Source organism: Balearica regulorum, chromosome 9, assembly GCF_011004875.1.
Source record: "Balearica regulorum gibbericeps isolate bBalReg1 chromosome 9, bBalReg1.pri, whole genome shotgun sequence".
Classification (NCBI taxonomy): Eukaryota; Metazoa; Chordata; class Aves; order Gruiformes; family Gruidae; genus Balearica; species Balearica regulorum.
Genome location: NC_046192.1, coordinates 23331309 through 23356441, shown reverse-complemented (window position 1 = coordinate 23356441; position 25133 = coordinate 23331309). Strand labels below are relative to the sequence as shown.

At 48.9% G+C, this 25133-nt stretch overlaps 1 protein-coding gene across 6 annotated transcripts in view; it reads right to left on the bottom strand.

The window, feature by feature from the left end:
- Positions 1–11735: 11735 nt before the first annotated feature.
- Positions 11736–25133, bottom strand: part of PLD1 (phospholipase D1) — a 68491-nt gene continuing 55093 nt past the window's right edge. For 4 of the 6 annotated variants that reach the window (XM_075761552.1, XM_075761556.1, XM_075761553.1 and 1 more), the window contains 6 exons: positions 23152–23265; positions 21655–21704; positions 20496–20630; positions 18112–18265; positions 17354–17468; positions 14366–16787 (listed from right to left, as the gene is read on the bottom strand). In XM_075761552.1, the coding sequence (XP_075617667.1) occupies positions 16563–16787; positions 17354–17468; positions 18112–18265; positions 20496–20630; positions 21655–21704; positions 23152–23265 (793 nt within the window). In that variant the 3' untranslated portion in view covers positions 14366–16562. Of the gene's footprint in view, positions 16788–17353; positions 17469–18111; positions 18266–20495; positions 20631–21654; positions 21705–23151; positions 23266–25133 lie in introns of all 6 variants that reach the window. The other 2 variants (XM_075761555.1, XM_075761550.1) reach the window with 1 other exon arrangement.

The window sequence follows — 25133 nt, the reverse complement described above, 5'->3', positions numbered from 1 at the left end:
CACCAAGGGGACGACAGCCTAGAAGCAGTCCCCCAGCAAGGTACTAAGAGGAGCAGGACTGCTTGCTGTGCCCTTCCCTGGTTTACGTAGATCAGACCAGCTATCTGCCTTGCGTGAGTTAAAGGAGGCTTTTCCAGGGTAGCAAGCACCCCACAGCCTTTGAAGCGCTGCTGTATTATTTACCAGAATAGTAAAATTTCAATGTAAAGTTGCAATTTTTGGGTAAAGCAGAGTTGTACGTAAGCATGCGTGTGCCTCCCCAGCAGATGCAAGCAGGCGTTGATGCCTCCCGTTAGCCTGGCTGTTGCATCGGGGGCCTAACGCGTTGTTGATCTGAGCAATACGTTTCCATGTCGCTATTTGGGAATGTGCCGCGCTGGCGATGTAGGACTTTGTTTTATCAGTTAACCTCTTTCCTTTGTGCCTCCTCTGGGAAGAAGAAAAAAAAAAAATCAAAGGACAGCCCTGTTCTTCAAGAGGGTAACAAGTCTTCTGTAGTCATTTAAAATGTGCCAGTTGTGACTGTTTAGAAACAAATCAAAATCCCATTTTTGCACTGCTCGCAGAAAACCTAATGCAGCCTTGCCCCCCAGCAAACCACGCTCCCACAGTCCCACAGAAGAATACGAATTTCTCCTTTCTTTGCTGAGATCTCAAGGATAACATCAGTGTGCGCAGGTCCGGAACGCGGGAGCTGCTGGATCAGAGACGTTCTCCAGAACCCCCCTGCCACAGCAGGAAAGTCCTCTGGGGACCTCTGCCCATAAATACCTGCTTTACAACCCCATCCACGGGGCAGAACATCTGTTCCATTTTTCAAGTACCTTTTTATCAAAATTGTTTAGCATCCCGATATGTTTTTTATGCTGATCAGTCTGGAGCTGAGCTACCCTAAGACAACCAGTATTTAGACTTTCTCTTTCCCTCCTCTTTGTTGGCTTGTCTTGCAGACCAAAGGCAGCCCCAGGCCTGGGAAACACCTGACCCGAAGCCACCCCCATCTGGCATTAAGCATAGATCGGTGGAACGAGAGAAACTGGCTCTATCTTTTGTCAAATGCAAATTGCTGAGACTTAATTAAGACACATTTCAGGAACGGTGAGGTGTGGGTTTTGTTTTTTTTTTTTTTTAAATGATAATCTGTCCTGAGGTGTGGGTAGGGTTTGACATCTCTCCTCAGGTAAGGGGTTACAAAACTGGAACTGTGCATTGCAGTTAGCAAAGGTGCTGACGACAAAGGTCCCAGAGGTCTTCGGCGGTGGCCATACACGCAAGATGTTCAGAGTCCTGTGAGACTGGAGGCAATGCAGGTCCAAAATCTCCTTGGCTTATACGTTTTTCCAGATTTTCATTTATTTTTAACCATAGGTATCTTCACCATGGTTTGTGAGATGTGGTGTTCTGCAAAGAAGGTAGAGCCACAAAGGCACTATGCTTCTGCCTTTTTGGAAGTATGTTGAATACTTATCATTTTGTCCTGCAAAAAGCAAAAGTCTTTTATATGTATTAAAAAAAAAAAAAAGGTTAAACCACAGGACAGACTTTCCAAGTCTGATATTTCAGGCTTTCCACTCATAGTCAGTGACCAAAGCAGAAGAGAGTTAGAAAACAACTGGAGATACTTAAAGCAACTTAAAGTAATCATCTGAGTAGTGCTTAAAGTGTTAGTGTCTGAGTAGGAAGATAGGGTTTGAGCCAACTGCTGTTGCCTTTCTGTGGAGGCTTCACTCAGAGGTGTTTACTTCCTCATGCCTTCACAGAGATGTGGCAGTCTATGAAAGCACTCCTCCTGGAATTAGATGAAAATGGTTCAAAAAAAAAAAAAAAAAAAGGGTTTCTAGGTCCTGTCATAACAGGGAAAAGCTTAAAAAAGCTAACCCAAATGTTCACTGAAGGCAAGACATGCTGTACTCTTATGAAATGGATGGAGAATTTCAAAGGCATGGGACTTTCTGACTTGCTGAAAGAAAAAATTATCATCAGAGTGCCCAAAAATATCACTTCACCATCTCAGAAAGGAGCCACTTGAGCCTGGATTTTATGTATGGAAGGTCTTCTGCATCGTGCTACTCCATGGCTGCGGATGGAGGCTGGCTGCAGGCCCAGGAGATCCTGTAGAGTTTACATACTCTGATTTACAGATCGTATCAGAAAATGCTACAGAACAGTGCTTACTTTGACATCAGTTTTGTGACCCTCCGAAGGCATTTTTCAGCCTTCACTCCTACAAATCCCAGCTGTAGTCATCAACATCACGTACAGATGGAAAACTCTCCAAAGGGGTGAAAGAGCCAGACAGGAGCCCTGGCCAATATGGCCATGTCCTCACCACTGCCACTTGGCCTACTGCCTAATGCTGTTAATGCAACTGCAAACGTAGCATGAAAGGATGGCTAACCCCTCAAGGGCCATGAAGGTTACACCACGCCACCAAGAAATACCTCCAGAAAGCCACAAAGACAGAGAAGCAGGACTCTGAGTAATTATAGCAGGGGAAAAGTCCTTGAAACACAAGTGTCAGGTAGTACTAGGAGGCAAACCCATGAAGAAGGGAGAAGGGTTCACCTAGCTGTGCAGCATCCCACTGGTCAGCAGAGACCTGGAAATGAAGTGACATCCAGGATGGGAAAAGCATGGCCAACATGGGATATATGGAACAAAAGAAAACAGGTATATTTAAACAAGTTGATGATTTTAGTGTTAACACACGATTTCTGAGTGACTACCAAAACACCATACAGGAAACAAGGTGGTTTTGAAAATGTCTATGAAAGGTGTGCTGCATGTTCAGTGGAATGACTCCATCTTCAGTTGAGAGAGCAGAAAAGAGTGGGCCGGTCCTCAGAGCCAGGGGAAACCCTGCCCACATCTGAGCACGCAGTCTGGGCTCTCACCAGCAGGTTACAACAAGGAAGCCATTGGCTGGGAACTAAATAGGACAGTCAGAAAAACCTTGGCAAGAAAGCTAGATCCACCCCAAATGACAAAGAGGTGACCGAGCCCCATTTCCCCTGTGTACCGGTGCCGGAGTGGGAAGGATGAACTGGAAAATTTCCTTTGAAATTCTGGCCCCTACAGGCTCAAAGCAGCCAGCGTACGAAAGGAGAGACTTTAAAAAGTGATGTTGTTATTTAATTAATCTCAGGGTTCAAAAGTTCGTGATTCTCAGTTTGTGGCTCCTGGCACTGGCAGTAGCCTGCACTGAGGTTACTGAGAGCTCTGCCCCTCACGGTTGCAAGATCAGGCCCTTGAAAGCGTGCAGTGATGAGCGGGAAGAGACACACCACAGGTGGACTTCTTTGTCCATCGCTCCTGTCTGACACTGTCAAAGCGGTTCTCCAGCCATGTCCGGTGCAAGGCTCTGGAGAGCTGAGACACCAACTCACCATGACCTTCTCTCATTGCTCTGCGCACAGAAAACATTTTTACAAGTCGCATCAAGTTTAATATGCATCATCGAAATTTCTGCTTTATAGTTCAGTAGGAGGTAGGAGCACATCCTCGATATCGTTTTGTTAACACGATGTTTGGCCATACACTGCACTGTTACTGGTGCTTTTCTAAACCAGCCTCTGCTGAGGAGCCACCTGGGGTGGGAAGTCTGTCCTGCTGCCATGTGGGATGAGCTGGAACCCGCAGTGGGACTGGACCGCACACATCCCTCTTGGCCCCGTCCCACATCCTCCTATCCTGGCTCTGCTCTGCACATCTCAGTGAGAGGTCCCTGGCTGTGTGGCATGAAAGAAAGGTTGGCGAGGAGGGTGCAGCAATGACTCGAGGGAAACTGAGGATACTTCCCAAACTGATTCATTTCTTGCTATCTGTTCTAGGCCACTTGACTTTTAAAAACTTATACACTATGCACTCAATAATAATAATAATAATAACTGGAAATAATAACTGGAAAGGAAAGAGTCCCGAGTGCTGAAAATACGCAATTTCCCTTACCTGAGATAAATGACAGCCCAGTAATGGCATGAGATAAAGTCACAAAGTATTTCCATAAAATAACTAATACATCATTAAAATGAACAGGGCACAATCTGCATATGAGCGTTGACCGATGAAGGGGGGAATGGACCGAGTCTGCCCCGAAGAAGTGCAGACTGACCGGTAAGGGCACAGATTCAGACTGTCACAGCAACAGGAGGCAAACAAGGGGACACAGACATGGCTGAGGCAGTGAGACGAGCCAGACAGGGGTGATAAACCGGAGCGATATCCAGTGGAGATATTTGGAACATACGGAGCCAGATTTGCTGGTGAGCAGCGTTGTCCGGAGGTCAGTTGGCACATGGCGGGTGGATGCAGTGAGCCCACCAGCGCTGCCCGCCCTGGTCTCACCGCCAGCCCCTCCTGCCCTGCCACATCCATCCCCTGCCCCTCTCCTCGCTCCCCATCCCATATGGCCAGCTCCCCCTCCACCACCTCCAGATCCCAGATGGGGGTGAATAAATAGATGTTCATCTGGAGCTTTCCACCTGGAGAGATATTGGTAGGAGCCAAGTGTCGGTCGGAAGGAAATACTCACAGGATTAAATACTAAAACTCACCTTCTACGAGCAGTGCGTGCGCTGATTTCAGCCAGTCATCAGTAGCAGGGCCTAACCAAAGACACTCATTGCTAAAACTCGTTAGGGAAATCCTCAAGCCTTAAGACAAGAGCAAGCTGCAGACATCTCCAGATGTATAAATCCCCTCTGTACCGTAGCACCTCGCCAAAATGCACAGAGGGGAGGTGCCGACAGCTCCGCAAGAGACCTCTCTGCAAAATGTCTCTGGGTTTTTTAGTTGTTAAAGAAGATTTCAGTGCTTTACACAATATCTTAAGAAGCAAGTTAGGGATATTCTAACAGAAAATCCGCTATCCTCTATATAGGCAGGTGGTGGATTTAGCACTTTATGAGCAACCATGCTCTCAGAAGCACCAAATGACACGTACAGCAAAGTGTGAGTTTCGCAAGTGGCGCAGCTGATGCAGGCTGTTTGCTGAAAGGGAATGAGCCTTTTCCTCTGCAAAACTGAGAATTAAGAGCTAGCCTGACTGCTAGTCAATGGCAATTAGGCTGCTAAAAGCCCAGGTTGCTTTTGGAAAATAAGACTTGGACTCCTGAAAGAGGCAGGCCCTCTTTCAACCTTGGTTTCCCTTTCTTTTCTGTCTCTAACTTGAGCTAGTGTAAGAGCGGAGATGCAGCTGACCTGAAATTACCCATTAAAAATTATGAGAAAAAAACCTGTAAAACAACTGTAAGACAACAGTTTCTTCCAGGCATGCAAAACAGCCGTGTTCGCCCTTACCAGTATTGCCTGTGTTTTGTTTCAGGTCATGATATTGCAGATTAAGCCATTTGGGAACATAATGAGCGCATCAGTCTAATACCGAGTGCAGATTAAAAACAGTAAAACCACAAACAGCAGTAGCTGTTTAATCAGAAAGAAAAGCATATAGAGTCAAAATGACATTATCTCACGTAGCATTGGAAAATGTCCACTTCAATTTTTTCAGTAAGATGCTGGGCACCCACTAAACACACTTGGATAGTGAAATCAGAGAACTAGCAAAAAGCCTGTGTACCAGTAAATCCCGTATTAACTTATTTTTACAGATTTATGAACAAAAGGAGAGTGTACAGGCCCGTTCAAAAAGGACGGCTCTTCCAAGCAGCGTGCCTGGGTGTTACTGTGGGGAGGGAACGGAGACGGCTCGCTTGATTTTTGCCCCAACGCTCACTATATTCAGCAGGTTTGCAGATCCTAGAACCAGACATCTATATGTGACTTTTAGTTCTTATTTGAAAAGAAACAGCCGAAAGACATCGCCTTAGGAAAGCAATAGAATATGATTCTTGAGAGGGTTAAAGGAGCTAAAGGTAAGTTCAGATGACCTGAGGGTGGAGATGATGTGATCTGTGAGGTCCCAGAGACCGTCCCATCCCGTGTGAGGAGGGCTCCGCGGCACCTCGGCTCCGTTCCAGCCTTGCTGTAGCCTTACCAGAAGTAAAATATTGGAAATGTGGGTGACAGCTTAGATTACACATCGTTAGAAACAGCCAGGATAATCTGCCGCCAGCTCCCTAAAAGGAAATCTTTAGCTAACAAATATGCTCCAGCCTTTTCAGCTGGCAGATAATGATGAAAGTGAATAAAATATAGCTGGATTTCAGGGAAGCAGTTGACATGGTGCCATGCAGGGGGGCTGCTTCACCAGGCCAGAGCGAGCGGTGCAGAGCTGGAGAGCTGCTTCTGGTGTGACTCGGCCAGGAAGCAGAAGAGGAAGGTGGCAGTTCAGTTTCACAGGGTGTTGCAACACTCCATGCTGCAGCCCGACACGGTGGGGACGGTCAGCATGGCCTGATGGGCTTTGTGCTCCTCACTGGGGGGTTTCATCATGTCCATGCATCATCTCCATGTCCCTCACATGCACATGAAATCCCTACCCATCATGAGGACAGGTAGCATCTTCATGTTTCCAATCGGCTCTGTCCTATATAAGGCTGTCCGATTTCCAGGGCAGGGAAATGCTGTGGGTTTAGGTCCTTTAGCATCACAGGATCCTGAAAGGCGCACCACGGCGCTGCAATGCAAATACGTAACGCTGCTGCTGCCGCCATCACCACCAGTAACGCAGGACAAGTGATACTGGTCTGAGTCTGTTCTGAGGGCAGCAGCCTTGTGGACATGGACAGCTGGACCTTGCTGCTGCTGAGAAGGTCTCTGTTTGAAACAGCACATCTCAGCTCAGGGAGGCTTCTCCTGCTGAGACATTTTGAATAAATTCTACATAAACTTTTCTGATATGATAAAAATAATAATGATGAAATGGCAAGACACAGAAAGCATACAGACACAGTGGAAACCAAAGTTGGAATGATTTAGATGATTCAGGCTTTTTTTGGGGTAATAAACAGCTAGAGCAGCTCGCCACACGCTCGCACAGCCCAAGAGCTTGAAGTCAGCTCGGAGATTTGAATGAATGATTCATTATTCCGCACACGCTACGGCTCCTCCGCCACTCCAGCCTGTACCCAGCTGAATCTCAGGAGAAATTCCTAGAGTGTGTAATTGTGTATAATGTGATCATCCTGCAGCAGGAAATAGGTTTGTAAGCATTCTTAGCCAGTGCAATTGATGTCATACCGATATGGTCTGCAAGGAAACAAAGTGGAGATACATATTGCAGCGGGTCATTTGGGAGCTAACACAGCCTTCTGGGAGTCACATTTTAGGCAGGGAATGTATTTAAGCCCAAACAAGCACTGTGTACGTAGTATTTCATTTTAAAATGGCTCGGCGTGACCACGTTCAGAGGAAAGGGGAAGGTGCTGACCCGCAAGCCCCCGCAGCAGCAGCACATCTTCGGTGCAGCCGGCAAGGCCAAATTTTGGGGTGCACCCCAGGGCGGGCTTTGCATCCCTTTAAGAGAGGCTTCCACGGGAGCCTCCGTGGAGGAGGGAGCCCGATGGGGCTGTGTGCTGGAGCTGTGTGCTGGAGCTGTGGCCGTCGGGCCCTGCGGGCACGGCAGGACCCAGCACCCCGGGGGTCGGGGCTCACAGCCACCCGGTAAGGTGGGCACCCATCTTTCCTGTGGGTGAGCAGGTTGAGCCCGCAGCACCCTCTAGAGGACCGCAGCCACCCAGCCCGGGTTTTCAGGGAGGATGTGGATGCACTGAAAAGCATCTCTCTCCAGCAGGGATTTCTCGGGCAAGTTTTTATCCATCGCTGTGCACCAGCTCGTTTTTGGGATACATCGCTGCTGAGCCCCGTGCGTCTCTGCCGGGTGGCATCGGGCCTCCAGCTTGTCCCTCCTGGTGCCGGAGGGGACGGAGATGGGCAGCGCTGCAGGCAAGGGCTGGGATGGAGAGGGCGAGGTAGAGCAGGGACTCCCCACCAAGCCGGGGAGCAGCACCCAGGGAAAATCCTCCCAGCTCCTGCCTTGCAGCGCTCCAGGTCCCCAGCATGTCGCCACCCACAGCCAACGTCGGCAGGTTTAACTCAAATTGGAAGTCGAGTCCTACCAGGTGCAGAGACGGACACTTCAGTCCCATCATGCGGTCCCCAGAGGGCCGTGGGCTGCAGCTCGCTTTAGCCCAGCATCCCTCGGCCGCTGGCCCAGCATCCCTCGGCCGCTGGCCCAGCATCCCTGCGCTCGCCTCGGCAGCGTGGCTGCTCTCCTCGGGCTGTGGCAGGCCCAAGAGCAGTTAGGTTGAATATTATCTAAAAGTGACTTATTGGTGAAATCACATTTTAGCGTGGCCCCAAGGAAACATAGCTTAAATTCCTATGTGTAATTAAATGCACAGGTTACACCCAGACAATGTAATTCTGTCGCCAGTATCTGCTATACTCTTTCCAGTCAGTATGTGCTGGTCAATACACAGTCCTAACAGGTGTATGGGGTTCACCTGGGATTTGCTGTGTAGAAGACATGAGACACCTGAGGACAAACATCCTCCAGCTGCTGTACTGTGCTGGTTCGTGGCTTGTGGCTACAGCTGCCTTCATTTCTGGGGTTTCCCAGTTCCACGCCTGATACTGGCCAAAATAGGGCTTTTCTGTATAAAGCAAGCCATTAGCTATGCTTAAAATTAATTCTGTATATGGTATCTAGTTCATATTTCTGAAATTACAGTGCTTTATATTTTATTTCATAAACCATGTATCTATTTCAAGAGGAAACATGTCTAAACCATGAAATCCTAAAAGGTAAAAAATACCAAAATCTGAAGTCTCAAACCCATCTTTCAAATCTAAATTAAAAAAAAAAAAAAAGATGGTCAAACAGACTGAGTCCTCTCCTGAAGGATACATTCTGTGTTTCTATCTTGGACATACAACATGCACATTCCAGCCTGCAAGTCTACTGAGGCTTGGTTGGTAAAGAATGAAATAAGGATAGCAACCCAGAGGAGAGAACACAGATGCTTTTCTGCCTGTTTTGTGAAATAAACTGGAGGAATCGGATAAACACCAGGAGGAGGACAGAGCTCCAAAGCTGCGGGCAGCTGAAGCCAGGAAGATTGGTGTCTCTCTGGGGGACTGCTCAGCCTGCCTGTCCCCTCTCTCCCAGATGGTCCCAGCTGTCCCATCCTGGGAAGGACCTGGAACGAGAGAGCAGCCATCCATCTGGAGACACCGGAGCATCCGTGTGACACGCCTGCTTTTAAGCTGTGCCTTTTGCAGGAACTTAAGGGAGCGTACAAGGACCTGGCGAGGATAAGAGAAGCTGAAGACCAACGTGGTGGGATGGCATCTGCCTGGACAGCGTGGTGCACCCAGGGGTGCCAAAGCCCTGGTGCAACCACCACACAGCTTGGCCCTGGTGGTTTCTCCAGCTGAAGAGATGGGTCTAGCTCTTACCTGAATTTCTCTTGTGCCCATACTACCTTCAGCCTCCCCCGGCTTCCCCCCGCGATGGGTGCCTTCCAGCGGGACTCCAGCACTCCTCTGCCTCGTTGAATCACAACCCTTGGCACAGGGCAGGTTCCTGGTAAGGACGTACCGTATGGACAGGCCATCAGCAGCGCACTGCAGAGCTCCCGAGCAGCGTGCCGACGGCTCCTCCGCTTCCGCTGGGCACCGGTCATCTCCAGATAATAGAAACCTGTGAAGCCACGATAACGCTATCTCCCTGACCTCCTCTCTCCTTTGTCCTCAAATGGGAACTCACAGGATGTTTAATTATCCAGATCAGGCTGAATATGGAGAGATTATTCATCACTGAATCTGGGTATAAACAGTTTTCTTTGCAGCACAATTTCTTTTTTAAGAACACCTCCCCCCCTTTCTCCAAATTAATTTCCATCCCAGCCACGAGCCTCAGTAGAAAATCTTGCCATAATCATTTTAAGCTAAATATTCTGAGTAATCAATCAAAGCAGTGGAACCAATTTTGAAACTGTCACTTTTAATTTTTCCAGTAAAAAAACCTGAGCATTTCACTCACAGTGCTCTTAAAACCTTCGCTCCACTGCATCAGCGCTTCAGAGTGTGTACTTGAAAATCTGAAGAACCGGCACAATTGCAGAGAAACTATAACAGATTGATTTTTAGCAGTGAGAAGAAACCTGTTTCTTCATGTGCCTTTAGACCCGACTCACAAAACCTTTTCTTTCTTTCTTCCCTACTTTCCTCCTCTACAAAAATAACTAAAGAGTATTAATAATTTCATACACGCAAAAGGCCGGCACTAATTAAAAAGTTGACACGTTATTGAGAGCTCAGTGCATAAATGCATGGCTAACGAAGGCCCAAAGAGCAGATCTGCTTGGTGCTGGGGTGGGGGAGAGGATTTCTCCAGCCCCCGGCGCAGGATCCCTGCAGACACATCAGCGATGGAGGAGCTGACCTGTGAGAGGAGGCAGGAACGGCCTCGCTACAACGGTGGCTGGAGAAATCCATCCTGGAAAGAACAGGTCGATTAAACATACCAGCAACATCGCTTTGTGCTCAGGGTACGCGTGGGCTGCATTTCTGCCCAGCGAGGAGCCATCAGATTAGAGGCTGTGCAAGTCATTCATCAAGGGAACGCTTTGGCTGTAGGAAAGTCAGAGGGAGTTTTGCCATCGCCCTCGCCGGAGGCCGCACGGTCCTGCCTCCCCTGCACCGGCTATAGCCCGTAAGCCGCCATTCACTTGTGTTTTTAATGGGCTGATGGACGCGGATGAAGTTGCGCCCAGTCAAAGCATTGCGTGCCTACGTGTAGGAGAGGGAAGACGGCAAAAGCAAGAGCAGTGCCCTCACGTTGGGCTCCTACATCACGTAGGAAAGGATCCTTCCTACAAACTGACACCTAAACTCTCTAGATTCAGGACCACTCCTAGTTTCACATGAATTTCACACTGAGACGAGCTTGCACTGAGACAACACGGCTCTCCTGGCGCTGCTGGCACAGAAGCTAAGTGATGCCGGCAAGACGGAGCCAGCAACGGCTGCCAACCTCAACTGGACCCGCCCCGCGTTACCCTCACGCCTGCACCTCTCCGCAGCGCTCCTGCTTGCTGTTATCTCTGCTTGCAAGACCTCGTAAGCGTGGTGCAGCAAGCATGTAATTAGCCGAGAGATGTCGGAGGGGGAGCAGGAGCTGAGGGTGTCAATCAGCCTTTCACCAACAGCCCCTGCCCTGCAGCTCCGGCTCCCTTATCTCAGTTTATTGTGTTTATCAAGGGCGCAGATTGGATCTGGAAGTTCTGAAGATACAGAGAGCCCTTTGGCATTTGAGGAAGGAGATGAAACCTAAGAAACAGAGAAGTTAATATGTTTTCAGGTTGCAAGAGAGCTTGGAAATGCCACTGCTGCTTTACTCATCTCTTCTGCCCCTGGAGGACAGCAGTAATCTGCTTTTCCTCTCGATGCCGAATTTCCTTTCCTGAAAGTTAAAAGGGACAGCGGTAAGTTAATTCTATTTTGGAAACAGACTGGTTTTGTCTGTGCCTTTCATAATGCCTTTGGATTATTAAAACTCCCTTAAAACAGGATTTTAAAATTTATTTATTTTAGGAAGTCAAATTTTCTCTTTCTACACTGTTTCACTTCAGCAATTTCTCTCTCCCAGGAAAAGCCAAATGACTCAGGTCTAGCGTTTTTTTTTTTTTTTTTTGGCAGTCCTGGGCCTTTTCCCATCACATCTTGGCTGCTGGGGTAGCACTGCCAACGCAAGGCATGGGTAGAACTCAAGCCCACAAGCAGGATGCGGCCACAGTCCCCAAAACAAGCAGAAATGAGACCAAAGCCAAACGTTTCGGCATGATGATCAGTTGTATTTTCAGTCCATTAATACACATTCATTTACCAGATACAAATGGAGTGGAAAGGAAAGCGATCGTTAGCAGAAACAAGGATACAAAACTCAATTCCAGCAGCCTTCACAGAAGGGATATTCAGTGTTCACAACTGCACTGTCAGAAGGTAGAGACACATGGAGACCTGCACTCACACCCAAAGTGGAAGCTCTCCTTTCGTTGCTTAGTTTAGCTAGAGACATGATTTACGGAAAAAAAACCAAACCAACAAACAAAAAACATTCCCAGAACTGTGACTTTCAACACTTTTTCTCATTTCCCAAGTGTCAGGAAAGAGGTAAGCTGGAATTACTTACATGGAAGAGATTTTATGAAAACATACTGGAAGGTTAAAAATAGAATAATCACAAATACTGGAAAATACAACAAGAAAGCAGGCAGGGAAATTTAAAAAAAATAGTAAAAAAAAAGAGAAACCCCGGGAAGATCATTGCATTCAGTGGTCGACGTACAGTTTGTGGGTCTGCTCCACTTTGATCTACCTTAATTTTGCACACTTAACTTGATTCGCTGCCATGGCGTTACGCTCCTGGTTTAAACCTCAATTCTGCGAAGCTCCCGGATCTCAGCTGTGCAAAAGGGACTGCTTGTTTGAAACAATTTGCAGAACGAGCGGCACAAAACGTGATGGTGTATTCGCATCTTGTGGGCCACCCGAGAGATGCCAACCTCTACCCATACACCTGGTCTGGAGACCACTTGCTTTCCTCGCCTTGGCCAACACCACGTCCCACAGACCAAGTCCTTTCTGCCAGAAAACCAGCGCAGGAGCCCCGCAGCTGATGGAGGTGTGTCACTTTAGACCAGGATGGATTTGGTTCTTTACATTCGGCAGGAGGAGAAAGAAATGGAATGAACCGAAAGGACCGTTCAGACTCTTATTTAAATGCTCCCCCCCCCCCTGCAGCCTCTGTGCACAGATTGCAACCCCCCGACTGTCCTAACTGCAAGCGCACAGAAGACTTGTTACACTGAAATAACAACAGCAAACCACATCTGAGCTTGATTGTACGTGGATGCGTCCTTGGAAGGAAGGAAGATATTGTAAATTGTTACTGCCAGGGTCCCAGCTAGGCAAAACCCTCACTGAGGTCTCCCCCAGGGACAGCACCAGGATTGCGAAATCATGCTGTGAAACCTGACCAAAAGAAAGGAAAATGGAGCGTTTGGGGTTTAATGCAGCAGAGGCCACACCAAGCCAGGCAACAAACTGAGACCAAGAGACCAGAAACTGAGCCGAGCACTTTGCGTCTGCCACGGAGCGCTGGAGTGGTTCTCCTACAAGTTCATTTTTAGTAAAGTTCCAACATATGATGACATTTTATCCCTCATTTTTTAAACCATGCATTAACTTTACAGTGAAACATTTATCCAGTCCAACATCTATACAACAATACACATTTTAAAATATCAGACTATTAAAAAGATGGTAAGGAGTGTGAGTTCTCAAAGTGGCACGTGTTAAGGAATAAATTAAAGAAAAAAAGGAGTGTTTTACTCAGGTCGAACTACAAAACAAAGTCTAAGCCTGGGAGAAGTTATCTTATTTCCTACAGTTCTAACAAATAAATGCCACAAGAAACAGGTCATGTTTCTGGGTTTGCTAGTGCTTGAATCCACATCACTTGTTACAGTACTGTATGTTTGCGCGCGATCCTCTCCAGTTTGAAGGTACTAAAAATAAACCCGCGCAGGTATTACGGACTAAGAAGTAGTGATTGTTTAGGTGCAGAAATTAACTCTCTCAAGGTGTTCAACCTCACAGACTTCTTAATATAAGAAATAAACCCCAAGGAGCCAGCTCTGAACAGCACAGCCCACAGGTGCCAACAAGAGCCGTGCCTTCACTGGAAGCGGCTCCAGCCCCATCATCTCTTCGGGGTGCGCAGTGCCGTACCCATGGGGGGTTCGGTGGCCCCACGAGCCCCTGGGGACGCAGGGCTCTCCCTGCACTGTGCCGAGGCTGCCTTGCACATCGTGCTTGCATTTAAACGCTACTAAATTCCTGGTATTCGGAATTTAGCACCAGCACAGGGAAGGGCTGTTCAGTGTGGCTCCTCCCGGACAGAGAGCCAATGTGAGGCCCTTCTGCTATTTTAATAATGAAAGACCTTCTTAATTAGCACCTTTTCATACAGAATCAGGCAATGAAATCCGTAGCAGGGGGGTTGGAACTAGATGATCTTTGAGGTCCCTTCCAACCCAAACCATTCTACGATTCTATGAAATCTTTTCTCCGTGGCTCTGCTGTGTCATTTGGGACCAGCAGCCATCACGGAACCTGGGTGTTTTTTCCCCAAAGCAGCCTGGCAGAGAGGGACTTAACGCCACTGGTGTTACGAAGCCCCAGTAGTTAGCGACCTACCACCTTAAAACACAATATAAAGATAATTTAAGGATGACAAGAATCTTTGCCAATATGAGGATGGGGACAATAAGAGCACTTAGAAGATGACAGGAGTCTTGCACTTCAAGGTTCACTCGTACGGGTGATGGGGTCGAATGCTTCCTTTTCGACTACGAATACAGATCTGTGTGACTTACAATGATTCTCTGACAGGCTGTAATTTTATTTTTTTTTTAAAGTTAGCAGCTTTGTTCAAACTAAACCAGCTAAAAACGTATCAAGAGATAAAAGCCCTGAACTAGCACTGATGTGAAATAACAAGACACCTTAGATCTTTCTTGATTGCAAATGGGCAGGGCACATATTGCTCTGGCTCTGCAGGGCATAACCCCAGGTCAATTTTTTAAAAGGGGAAAAAAAAATAAAAAATCAAGGGAACATATTTATCTGCTTACAGCATGCCAGCTAAAAGCATCGACTCCCTGGACCAAAGATCATCACATAAAATGCTGCACATGCACCTCCAACAGGCTAACTAGACCACAGACGCACCAACCAGAAAGGAGTGTAATTGGCAATTGCATCTACAAAACACAAGCGTAAACCAGTGGAAACTGTAGGAAGGGGCTGAGAGTCGGGCTGCCCTGGAGGGACGTCTGAGGTCATTAACTCACGCGGGTGATGCAGCAGGTACAGAATTACCTGGTGCCTATTTTCAGTCTGAAGACACAGAAGGCAATCGGCTAAACTGTGGGGCCGAAGAGCCCCATGGAAGAGCCAAAAAAAGGGAAAAAAAAAAAAAAAAAAAAGAAAAACTTGTTTGTGAACTCGCCTGGTCTTTTGACAGAGGAGAGCTGGGCACAGGGTCAAACCCAACTAACAAAGGGTTTCCCCGGATGCACTGGCAGCAGATGAGCTCAGCCTCCCAACTTCTCGTTAGGTGTTTCTAACGGTCCGATCTCTTAGTGTTCCACGCAGCACTGCCGCCCGCCGGGGAGCACCTCTCCCGGGACTGCAGCTGGACATGAAATCAGGAGACAAAAGCTCACTGCAGGATGGAGTAAAGAGCCAGGACAGCACCCACCACGCGAGGTCCCGACCCAGGAGCGGTAGTGTTCTGCACAGGGGTGCTGAATCAAATTGCTGCTTTGCTGCACAGTGAGATGCAAAACAGCTTTGGAAAATGTCTCGCAGAAATGGAAAACAGGACCAGGCATGCTGAGTTTTACCTGTGCTTGGGAAGACACGTCCTGCCCAACGGAGCTCAAGATTGGGGCTGGTCTAATAGCAAAGGAGACCAGAGACAAGGCTTTGCTAACTGCTCCCCTTCCCCCGGCACTCACCCCATCTACAAAGCGATGCACCAGCTCTGTTTGCGCACGGCTGGCCTGATGCTTCAGCTCTAGCTTAACGGCCTTTCCCTTCTTTTAAATAGGGAGGAAAGGGATGGAAAGAATATAAATGCACGAATGGAGGACTCGGAGCACAAAACTTAGTTTGGCCCACGGTGGCTTTCAAATGTCTGTCCCATGAGGTGCAGTGCCTCATTTTCCTTCAGCTCTGGAGATCTAAAGCTTGAATTTAAACCTTGATCCTCTCCTGGAGAAAGCCTTCACACACAGTTTGAACAAACTGATGTGCTGCGTGTCTGCAAAGGTCAGCAAACTCTGGTGATTTGCAGCACCTCCGGCTCCATCGAGGCTGCCCTGTGCGAGACCAAGGCAGCACCATGCTGCACGTGAGGACTGCTGATTGCTCTAGCTGTGCTAAAAACAGGGTTTTTTCCCCCAGAAGGAAGAAGAAACTGAAATGTTGATTATGATAGAAGATTGTTAGTCCGTTTCCGTTTAAGAAGTGAAACACCTATGCTTGGCAAGCTGTAGGAGAGCCCAAGGCAGCACCAAACAGCCCTTCCCGGCAGCGCCAGAGCTGCACGACGTGCTCTGATGGCGTATGAGAGGGGTGAGATGGTGGGGGCACTCCAGCGAGCCAAGGCGAGGATACCTGAAAGCCTCAGAAGCACACGCAGCCCACAACTCCTGCACAGCCACAGCACGATCACAGTATGTATGCCACCACGGTATACAGCTGGCAGTAGTAACAACATCGACTGGCATTTGTTTCCTGTCCTAGGAAGTGGCCTGCCTCCTTTAGGTGCTCAGAATGTGTCTTAAGAAGTAACTCCTTCAGAGATTAAACTTCTCATTTGCCATAATTTCCAAGTCTTTCTGCTCCTCTCCTTTGCTAGTGTCAATTTGCTTCAAGTTCCTCCACCAAAATCCTTAAGAAAGGCACATTAGCTTGGTGGAGATCTTCTTTGCCTCCCTTAGCAATAAAAAGCTTCCCAAAATCCCGTATCATTCATCAACTTGTCTCTAGAGAACCAGACTTTAAAATGTAAAGTGGTCTGCATCTTCTTAAGTCCAAACCTCCATGGGTACCATGGACTCCTTTGTTCCGACGGAGGGAAGCAAGTACTCTTCCTCCAGAAAACGAAAGGGGAATTGTACTAAAAACCCACGAATCTTTTTTAATTCTTCTGCTGCTTTTGCAGGATCATCATTCGCTAATTTGGGCTTGTTGATGAAATCACGCAGTTGGGTTAAATTATTCACCTGGTCACTGGGAAGGCATCGAAAAACCTGATCAAAACAGAACGAAGTGGCATGTCAGTGCATGGGAAACACTACAGTGCAGAGCTCCCGAGAACGACCAAAACATCTGATGATACAAATTCCCTGGGATGGGAGCGAGTTAATTAACAGCCTGGAGAACAAGGAGGGAAGAGGTACGTGCCCATCTGCGATATGGCTGGAGCAGGCGGAGAGCAAGCTCCAGGCCCTTTTCTGATCACTGCAAAGGCTATTAGAAACCAGAAGTAAAATTTCCTTCTACTCCAGTTACGCTATGGCCAGCTAGAAGCCATAAGTACACCGCAGCGGTTCACTGGAGCTACAGCTGAAACAAGTAAGAGGAGAAATCAGAATTGCTACCTTCTTGGGCTGCTGTCACACTTTGAGGATGCACAAACTCTGGTTTCTTTTTCACAGCTCTTGCATCCAACACTACTTGTTCCTTCCAAGCATCTCTGAAGGTCCAGCCCCAGGAGCTGGACCTGCTGCCCTCACCCTGCCCGCACTGCTTCTCCCGTTGGCATCTGCTGCGGGCACGCGGGAAGGAGGGAAGGGAAAGGCACCGCGTTCCTCACCTTGTCGAAGATGGTGGCATTGCGAGCTGCTGTAGAAATCCACACCTCCTTGAAGAATTTGTCACAGACGGGATCCTGGTGTTCTGGACTAAGGTCGGAGCCACCAAGGACAACCCTGAGAAGACAGAGAGATCGATGCTTATGGAGGCTGAAGGACCAGGTGGTCCCCCTCTTGAGAAACCCCACGGGAGGAAAAGTTTTCTTGGGACTTGCCAAACCCTGCATGCTCCCAGCGCCCTCCCGCTCCCGTCCCCTGCAATAGTCTGTCAGCCGTAACGCTGCCCAATTTTCTCCTTTTTTTTCTGTGCAGTAACTGTCCAGATGGGAAACAGGGTGGGGGAAAAAAAAGGGAAGAAAAAAAAAAAAAAAGGTCTTAATGAAAAAACATCCATGTTGTGGGCCAGATGGCTGCTCCGAGTGAGGATACTTCTATTAGAAAGAGACACCACTACCCAAAATTGAGAGTGTGAAAACAGGATCTGGAGGCAAAATATCACTGTCTTGTTTATGAGCTCTCCCAGCAAAATCCTGGAGCAAAACAGTTTGTAAGTCAAGCTGCTGAGCTGGGGACAGGAACGGCATGGGAAAGGCTAATGCTAGTGAAACAGCAGCAAAACTCTGGGCTAAATCCAGGCTAAACCTGAGCAGGCAGCAGCAGCCCCGTTGGTTTGAAAGGCTGCGGGCAGGTGTAAGCCCTGAGCAAGCCCTGCCTGTATCCCCGCTTGCTGCCCGCGCTCGGCCAGCCCCACGCGTCCCACCTGAAGCACCGCAGCCGGAGGGACTGGGCAAACTTCCCAGCACTGTACACCTCCCCGTCCATCACCGAGGGGATGGTCTCGGTGTCCTGCACGATGATGGCCATCTCGCTGTCCCGCTTCCCCAGCATGCTGCGGTCGTTGATGTTGGCAGAGCCTGGTGAGTGGGAAAACGAAGCACCGGCAATGAACGAGATGCTCCTGCGTGCCCTCCATCACCACCCACTGCCCCCGGGCCCTCTGCATCCCTCGCCTCCATGGGGGACCACCTATGGCTTCGCTAGGTAAAACCCTGGCCAGGGGTCCCAGATGCCATAGATGGGGTCAAAGACGCCACAGCTTTCAAAGGTCTTTACTGCATTTGGTTTGGATACCAAGTTGCCAACACAGGATGGGCTCCATGGGTAAATCCACTCTTATCTTTAGTAAAAAGGGAAGTTTTTCATTTGCATTTGGAAGTTAGGGGGTTTTCAGGAGGGGAATCTAGGAAGGACCTCATCTCCTTGCTGTGGGTAACCAGCACCCAGACAGTCCTGTCCTGCCAGGACCACTCCTTTGTGCCCGCAGACCCCAGAGCTCAGGCACCATCCCTGCTAACGCAGCAAGGCACCAGCAGACCCCGGGGCTCTGGGGGACCTTCCGACCACAGGACACATTGCTTCTCTACTCCGTGCCCTACGCCTGCTGCAGCACTACTGCACGCTGCGTAAAACCCAAACCCCAGAAAGGAGAGGGGTGCTTTCCAGAGGGGTGCAGCGGGCACACGCGGTGGGACCCACGGGTGTCCTGTCCACAGCTCCCCACTCGGACCCTGGGAAATAACCACTTCAGTCCCCAGCAAAGCTGCTGGAGGGCAGCAGACTTCTGCCCTGTTGCATTTCTACAGCATGGCTTTGGCCGTGCCTTTCAGGGACAGGGGGTCCTCTCCAAAATGCACCACCCTGCACACCTAAGGGTCTGGGTGCTGGGCTGGCACAGCGGCTCCAGCCGTGACCGCACCGCGGTGGGAGCTCCCCAGCCCACGTGTGCCAGGCAGGGTCTGGTACCTGCAGCATTGCTCGGGCCAGCTGAGGCTTTACGCCCCGAACAGGCTTGTCTGTCCCCTGCAGCGGTCAAAGCAAGGGATGGGGGACACCACAGCCCTTCTTAGCTCCAAGGGAACAGCAAGATGCAGCCAGCAATAGAAGTAATCAGGTCATTAACCCACAGAAATGACCAAACATCAAAAAAGTCTCCAGACACAGCCCCCAGCTCCGTAAGAGACTCCCAGGCACTAGTTAACCATTTAGCCTTCCCAGTGACAGAATTAACTCAAGGGGAGCTACCACCTCCAGAAGAAAAATGAGCCAACCCTCTCTCCATCCTTTCACCTCCCTCTCCTGCACGGTGGGGCCATTAGCATTTTATTTCCATGCACCGTCTCTTTCATAGGCGGCAAAGTGATGACACTGGCTCCCCATCAGCTCACCAGCCAGCATGGATGCATGCATAAAAATCAGTCCACAGGCTTATAGGCATGGAAAATAGAAATAAAGAGCTGTCTCAGGCTCCCAGACCATCACAGTTGTAACAACACTGCTCCTGCTGTAATAATAAAACCATCTCTGGGCTGCTCTGCGTACCAGAGATGGAATCTGACCCTGAGAGGGCAACAGGAACAAACCTAACCGCACGTCATCTGAGACCAAGGCTGAAATGCTGCTTTGAAGGAGGGGAGTATTTTGCTTTGCAAAATCTGGTATTAAGTTACTCTTTGGCAGTTTTTGTTGCTGATATAACAGATTGAAAATGGTTTCTTTACAGAAACAGGTTAAAATTCTGCTTTTCTGCTGCGATGCATAACTCCGAGCCTGTTGTCATCTTTGTTTCATGGTCTCATAATAAATATGGAAAAAGAAATGGATGAAATGATATCTATTACTTGTTTTAACATACTTCCCCATTCTTTGGAAATGGAGCTGATAAATGACACATGTTGTCCGAACCTTCCAAATTTTACGGCACATTCTGTTCTTTAAGGAACAGATGACAAGTCTCACAAGTCTTCCCGCTAGAGCAGAGTTTGATACAAGACAGATGGACAATATTCCCTGCACTGGGATTCTCTTCACTGTTACACAGAGATTTAAAACCATTTTAGAAAAACAAATTAAATGACAGCCCTCCAAATCCTTTCCTCCCTCCTACCTACCCTCCTGATGAATTTATGAGTTTGGTTGTTTTGTTGTTTTTTTTTTTTTTTAAAGAGCAAAATATTTTTGAAAGAAATCACAACATAGAAAAGCACACAGCACCACAGCCTGCGCTGAGAACAGGGCAGAGAAGCAAAGGGACTAATCCAGATATAATCGATTGGCCCAAAACCCTCCCGCAAGCCCCCTGCTCACCGATTATAACTGTGTTGTCATCAGCAATCAGCAGTTTGCTGTGAACATAGATGAGCTCCGTGACTAGTTTTCCTTCCAACTCAGCATATGTTCGAAGTCCACAGAATGATATGTAGTTTATCCACTTGTCTCCAACTGAAAATTAAGAGAACAGAACCGATGGGATGAGGGAGGTGGAAGAGAGAAAAGACCCTCTTTATATAAAGATATATAAATATATAAGTAACAGTTCACTTTTGACTTTTTTAAAAAAAATAATCAACAGATCATGGAAATGAGTTTCTTTAAAACTAGACTTGAAAAGCTGCCTGTGGGGTCTCTGTGCTGCTCTGATCCTGCTCTGATCCGCTGCCCGCTTTGGTGAGAAATGGCCCCAATCTCCCTCGTGCAGCATGCAAGTGCTCACAATTGATACGAACATCCTAAAATAACTGGACTGTGCGACTGGTTTTCTGCAGATCCTGCAGAAAGGAGGCTGGAAGCAGGTGTTTTGTCCATGCACAGTACGGAAAATATGCCCTAATGTACTTGTCTGCAGTTCAGATTTACAGAAAGACCTAGAACGAATGAGGCATTATGCACGGCCCTGGTATTTGTGATACGTGGGTTTTCACGGTGCTCCGATTCCCGGCAGAGCAAATTCAAGCAGGCATCCTCACGGCGAGGGAGCAACTCAGAGACAGCGTCCTGCTTCGGCAGGTTTTTGCTCTCCGTGTTCGACAACTGCCAGAAACAAATCCAGGGCGGGATTCGCAGGGCAGGCTGAGGGCTCGTCGCTCCGAGAAGCGTGACCTCGCTCAGGACTTTTTCCAAATAACACAACCCTGAGCAGCTGCAACCCTGCTGTGACCTCCCCGGGGTCCTCCCCTCCTCCGGATCAGGGCTGCATCCAAGAGCGAAGTCTGACAACCGGCCACGGCTCGTGTGACCCGGCAGACCTCGCCACGGGATGACGGCAGGGGAGGAGGTCGCTCACCAGCCCCACGAGCCCACAGGACATGTTGCTGTGAGATGCCCCAGTCCATGCCTGAACCCCTCAGCCACTGCGAGCCCAGGTTAATAAGAAGCTGGAGAATCTGATTTATGTGTTATAGAAGTATCCATCGAACAGCAGCATCCCACGACTAAGCAACGTAGAGGAGAGGAATAAAGCTCTTACCCTCTGTCTTCAGCTGGCCCAGGATTGAGTTTTCTCCTCGGCACATGGTCCTGGAAGGAAGGTAGGCAGCCGTCAGCACCGCCGCGACTCGAGGCAACGGCATATGCTGAAGCAGAACCGGGCGAGGTAAATGGCAAACACAGATGCCACTTAAACACCCCGTGCAGGCAGAAGAAACACGGTGCTTCCAGAGCACACATTTTTCCCAAACGACTGTTGATATATCACGGACTGCTCATTTCCTAAAGGAGCTCATACCAATCCGGGTAGGAGCTGGGGAGCACTTCTGCCTTCTAAAGCACACTGCAATGATAAACATGTTACAAACAGGGCTGCTACTGCCTGTGCTACGGCTCTGAACGTGAAATGACATCCACAAAGTCAGTTACCACGTGCAGAACACCAGGTCAGGGAATTTGTGTGATTACGGCTGGGCTGGAAAAGCCACAGCTGGCATCTCATTCAAAAAACCCAACCCATGGGCAATTTCTGAAGACCTGTGGTTGCCCTTGCAGAAGAAATCTCAGGCAGAAGGGCCTGCTTAGGGAGACATGTTGCGTTCCTTCTGCACACACCTCCTGCCCCGCTCATCCTTATGGAGGTGCAGCAGGACCCCTGCAGACCAGCGGACAGGGAGGTAGCAGTCATCTCCACAGATCGACTGTGCCCTGGCCATACCATAGCACAGCAGTTTTCCAGTAAAACCACCATGTCTTGGGCCATTTTGCCTTCCTCTGTGTCCCATTCCCAGTGCAGGGCTACCCAGCACCGCTGCCTGCAAGCCCTTCCCACCAGACCCGCTGTGTTGCAAGTGCCCCCAAAAACTCTTGCATCCTGGAGCAGAGGAGCAGCATCGGGGAAGATGCCGTTGCCTTCGTGGGGCCAACAGGCAGAGCCAGGCGAAACATCGGCTGAAAAGGCAGCTTTGGAGACAAAGCCCAGCTCTTCCACCCGACAGAGCGGGTGCGGATCCCCTGAGCTAAGGAACCTGCAGGGCGATGGGGACGCTGCCAGGAGGAACCGCAGTAAGAGCCACGGCAAGTGCCTAAAGGAGAGCACGGCTGTTGAGCAGGAGGGTAGAGACCTCAGCGGTGAGTAAATCCTGCATTGATGAGCTAAAACGAAAGCGGCTGAGAGTCAGGAATTGGGGGGGGGGGGTGGTGCGTAAGGGATCGGGGGACCCGTTGTGCCAGGGCGGAGGCAGGGATTTCCCTGCAGAGAGCACCGGGCTTTCCCCACAGCACCTCCCCGCTCAGCTAGCATCGCCTCTCCTCCTGAGGCAAATCCCGAGGCTAGCAAATAAACGAGCCAAAGCACCAAGTGAAAACCGCACAAACGGCTTTCTTCTCCTTTTCCAAACACCGTGCGCCCGCGTGGACAACGCCTAGCGTGACGCCACGCTGACGGCAGCTGGAGCCTTGGGCATCGCCGGCAGCAGGCGGAGGTGGTCGGGGAGGTCTCCGACAGCCGTGCCCGCAGCGCGGCTGCCTGCGGTACCTGTAGTTGAAGTGCATTATGGCCTGCAGAGCGTTCCCCCCGCCGGTTGAAATGTCTCCTTCAAATCCAGGCAGCAGTGGGATCACCACGTATACTCGGAAACGCTTGTTTTCCCTGAAACGACAGTTTGGGGGAATATTAGCCTGCGAACGTTGCAGCTTTGTACACGGTGAGGCCCCTTGGTTTCACCTTCCATGTGCTGATGGACACGGTTTCCATCCAAGGCTACTACACAAATTTTAAGGGAGCAAGGTAAAGCGTATTTCCAGTTTCAGGTCTTCATCACCTGTCATCAGCACTTCAGCTCAGACCTTCAGGGGGAGAAGGAATAATTTACTCTCAGCAGACAACAAAAGAAGCTAAAGGAAAAGAAACACATTTCCATTGAAGTTTGAGGGCAGGCTAATTATTTTGCAGATTATGTCTGCCACTATAAAAGTTCGTTTGAGCACCCTGACAGCCCAGTCACACGGATACTGGTGCGGACTGGTGCGTACAACTGCCTGGCAGAGGACAGCAGGGATTACAGAGCTAGCACTGGCAGAAAACCAGCATCTAACCTGACATACCCAGTACATCCTGGTTTTCAGAAGTCAGAAACATCACAAAAGGTGGTAAAAGCTCTGAGCACAAGCAAAACATTGATCATTCAGGAAGGTGAGTATTCGATCAACACATCACAACCTACAAAAACTCAGTTCCACTGGACATCCACAAACTAAACCGTACCCTAACCATGATCTGATCCAAGGTCACCAAAGCTACGATTGCAGCAGTGCCTGGGGCTTTTCTCAAAGCCCGCCTTTGGGGTTTCTTTGCTGACAAATGCCAGGCCCCATCCGCTCTGCCAGCGCTTTCCAGGCACCCCTGGGTGTTGGCAATCCCCTGGCCTGCACCCTGGAGGAGGATGCTCCATTGAAGGGTGCTGCCACTAGATGGCAAACACACTTAAATCAGGACAAAACCACTTCAGGAGCAGTCTGAAGATGAGCCAGCCTGCAGTTTTTTAAAAAGTATTCCTTCCTCATGCGAGTTGTGCCTGTGGATTTAAGGGCACAGGAATCGTGAAGAATTGGGGTCTCGTCTGAGCTGAGAAGGAGACATTGAGGACGTGTGTTTCTTTAATTTCAACCAGCGCTTCCTTAGAGCTGTGCCACACACTGTAAACTAGCTTTAGTCTGACAGCAGACCTCAGCAACAGCTAATGAGGTCTTACCCGGACACAACAAGAGGCTTTGAAACCAAGCTTGTTTGTATCATGAAAAAAAATCTACCAACAAAAGCATTCCCCCAAAAGCAGCTTGTTTGTCTAAGCCCAGTGTTTATTAAAGTAGTTAAAAAGCCACCCATGAAAAAAAGAGGAAACCAGGAAAAAAATGCTATTAATTATATCAGTGGAAAATATTTAGTCTAGAAGAGTGAGAAGTGTACAAGCTTAACTAAAGCACTTAATTCACAATTAACCATCTGCGTGTCACCTACGCTGTTTTCCCAGGGCAGTTTGGAACACGAGCACTCGATGCAGACCATTTAGGTTTGACTTCACCTTTAATCTTAGGCAATGCCAAGCACTCTGGAGTGTGTAGAGTTTGAATCTTATATTCAGTTAGGAATCACTGACATTAAGCTGGCACAATATCAGCATAAAATCGGAGTCATACATATGAGAATCAAGCATCACGTCTGAAAATGGGTCACCGAAGCATTTGTGTGACTCCCTTTTGTGCTAGACTTTTTTTGATGTCTGGACAGAATGACAGCCTTTACATGACCTTTATATAACAGGAAAATCTTAACCGATTACCTGGAGAATTTGCTGCTACCTCAGTAGCATTACTAAAAGCAGGCAACTGATGGAAAGGGCCCATGGCAATGAGTTCCCAAAGGCAGGACAGGCAGTCCAGAGCGGCTTTCCAAGGGAACACAGAGACGCCACATCTGGCTGCCTGCGAGCCTCGAGGTTGCAACGCAAACATCAGCAA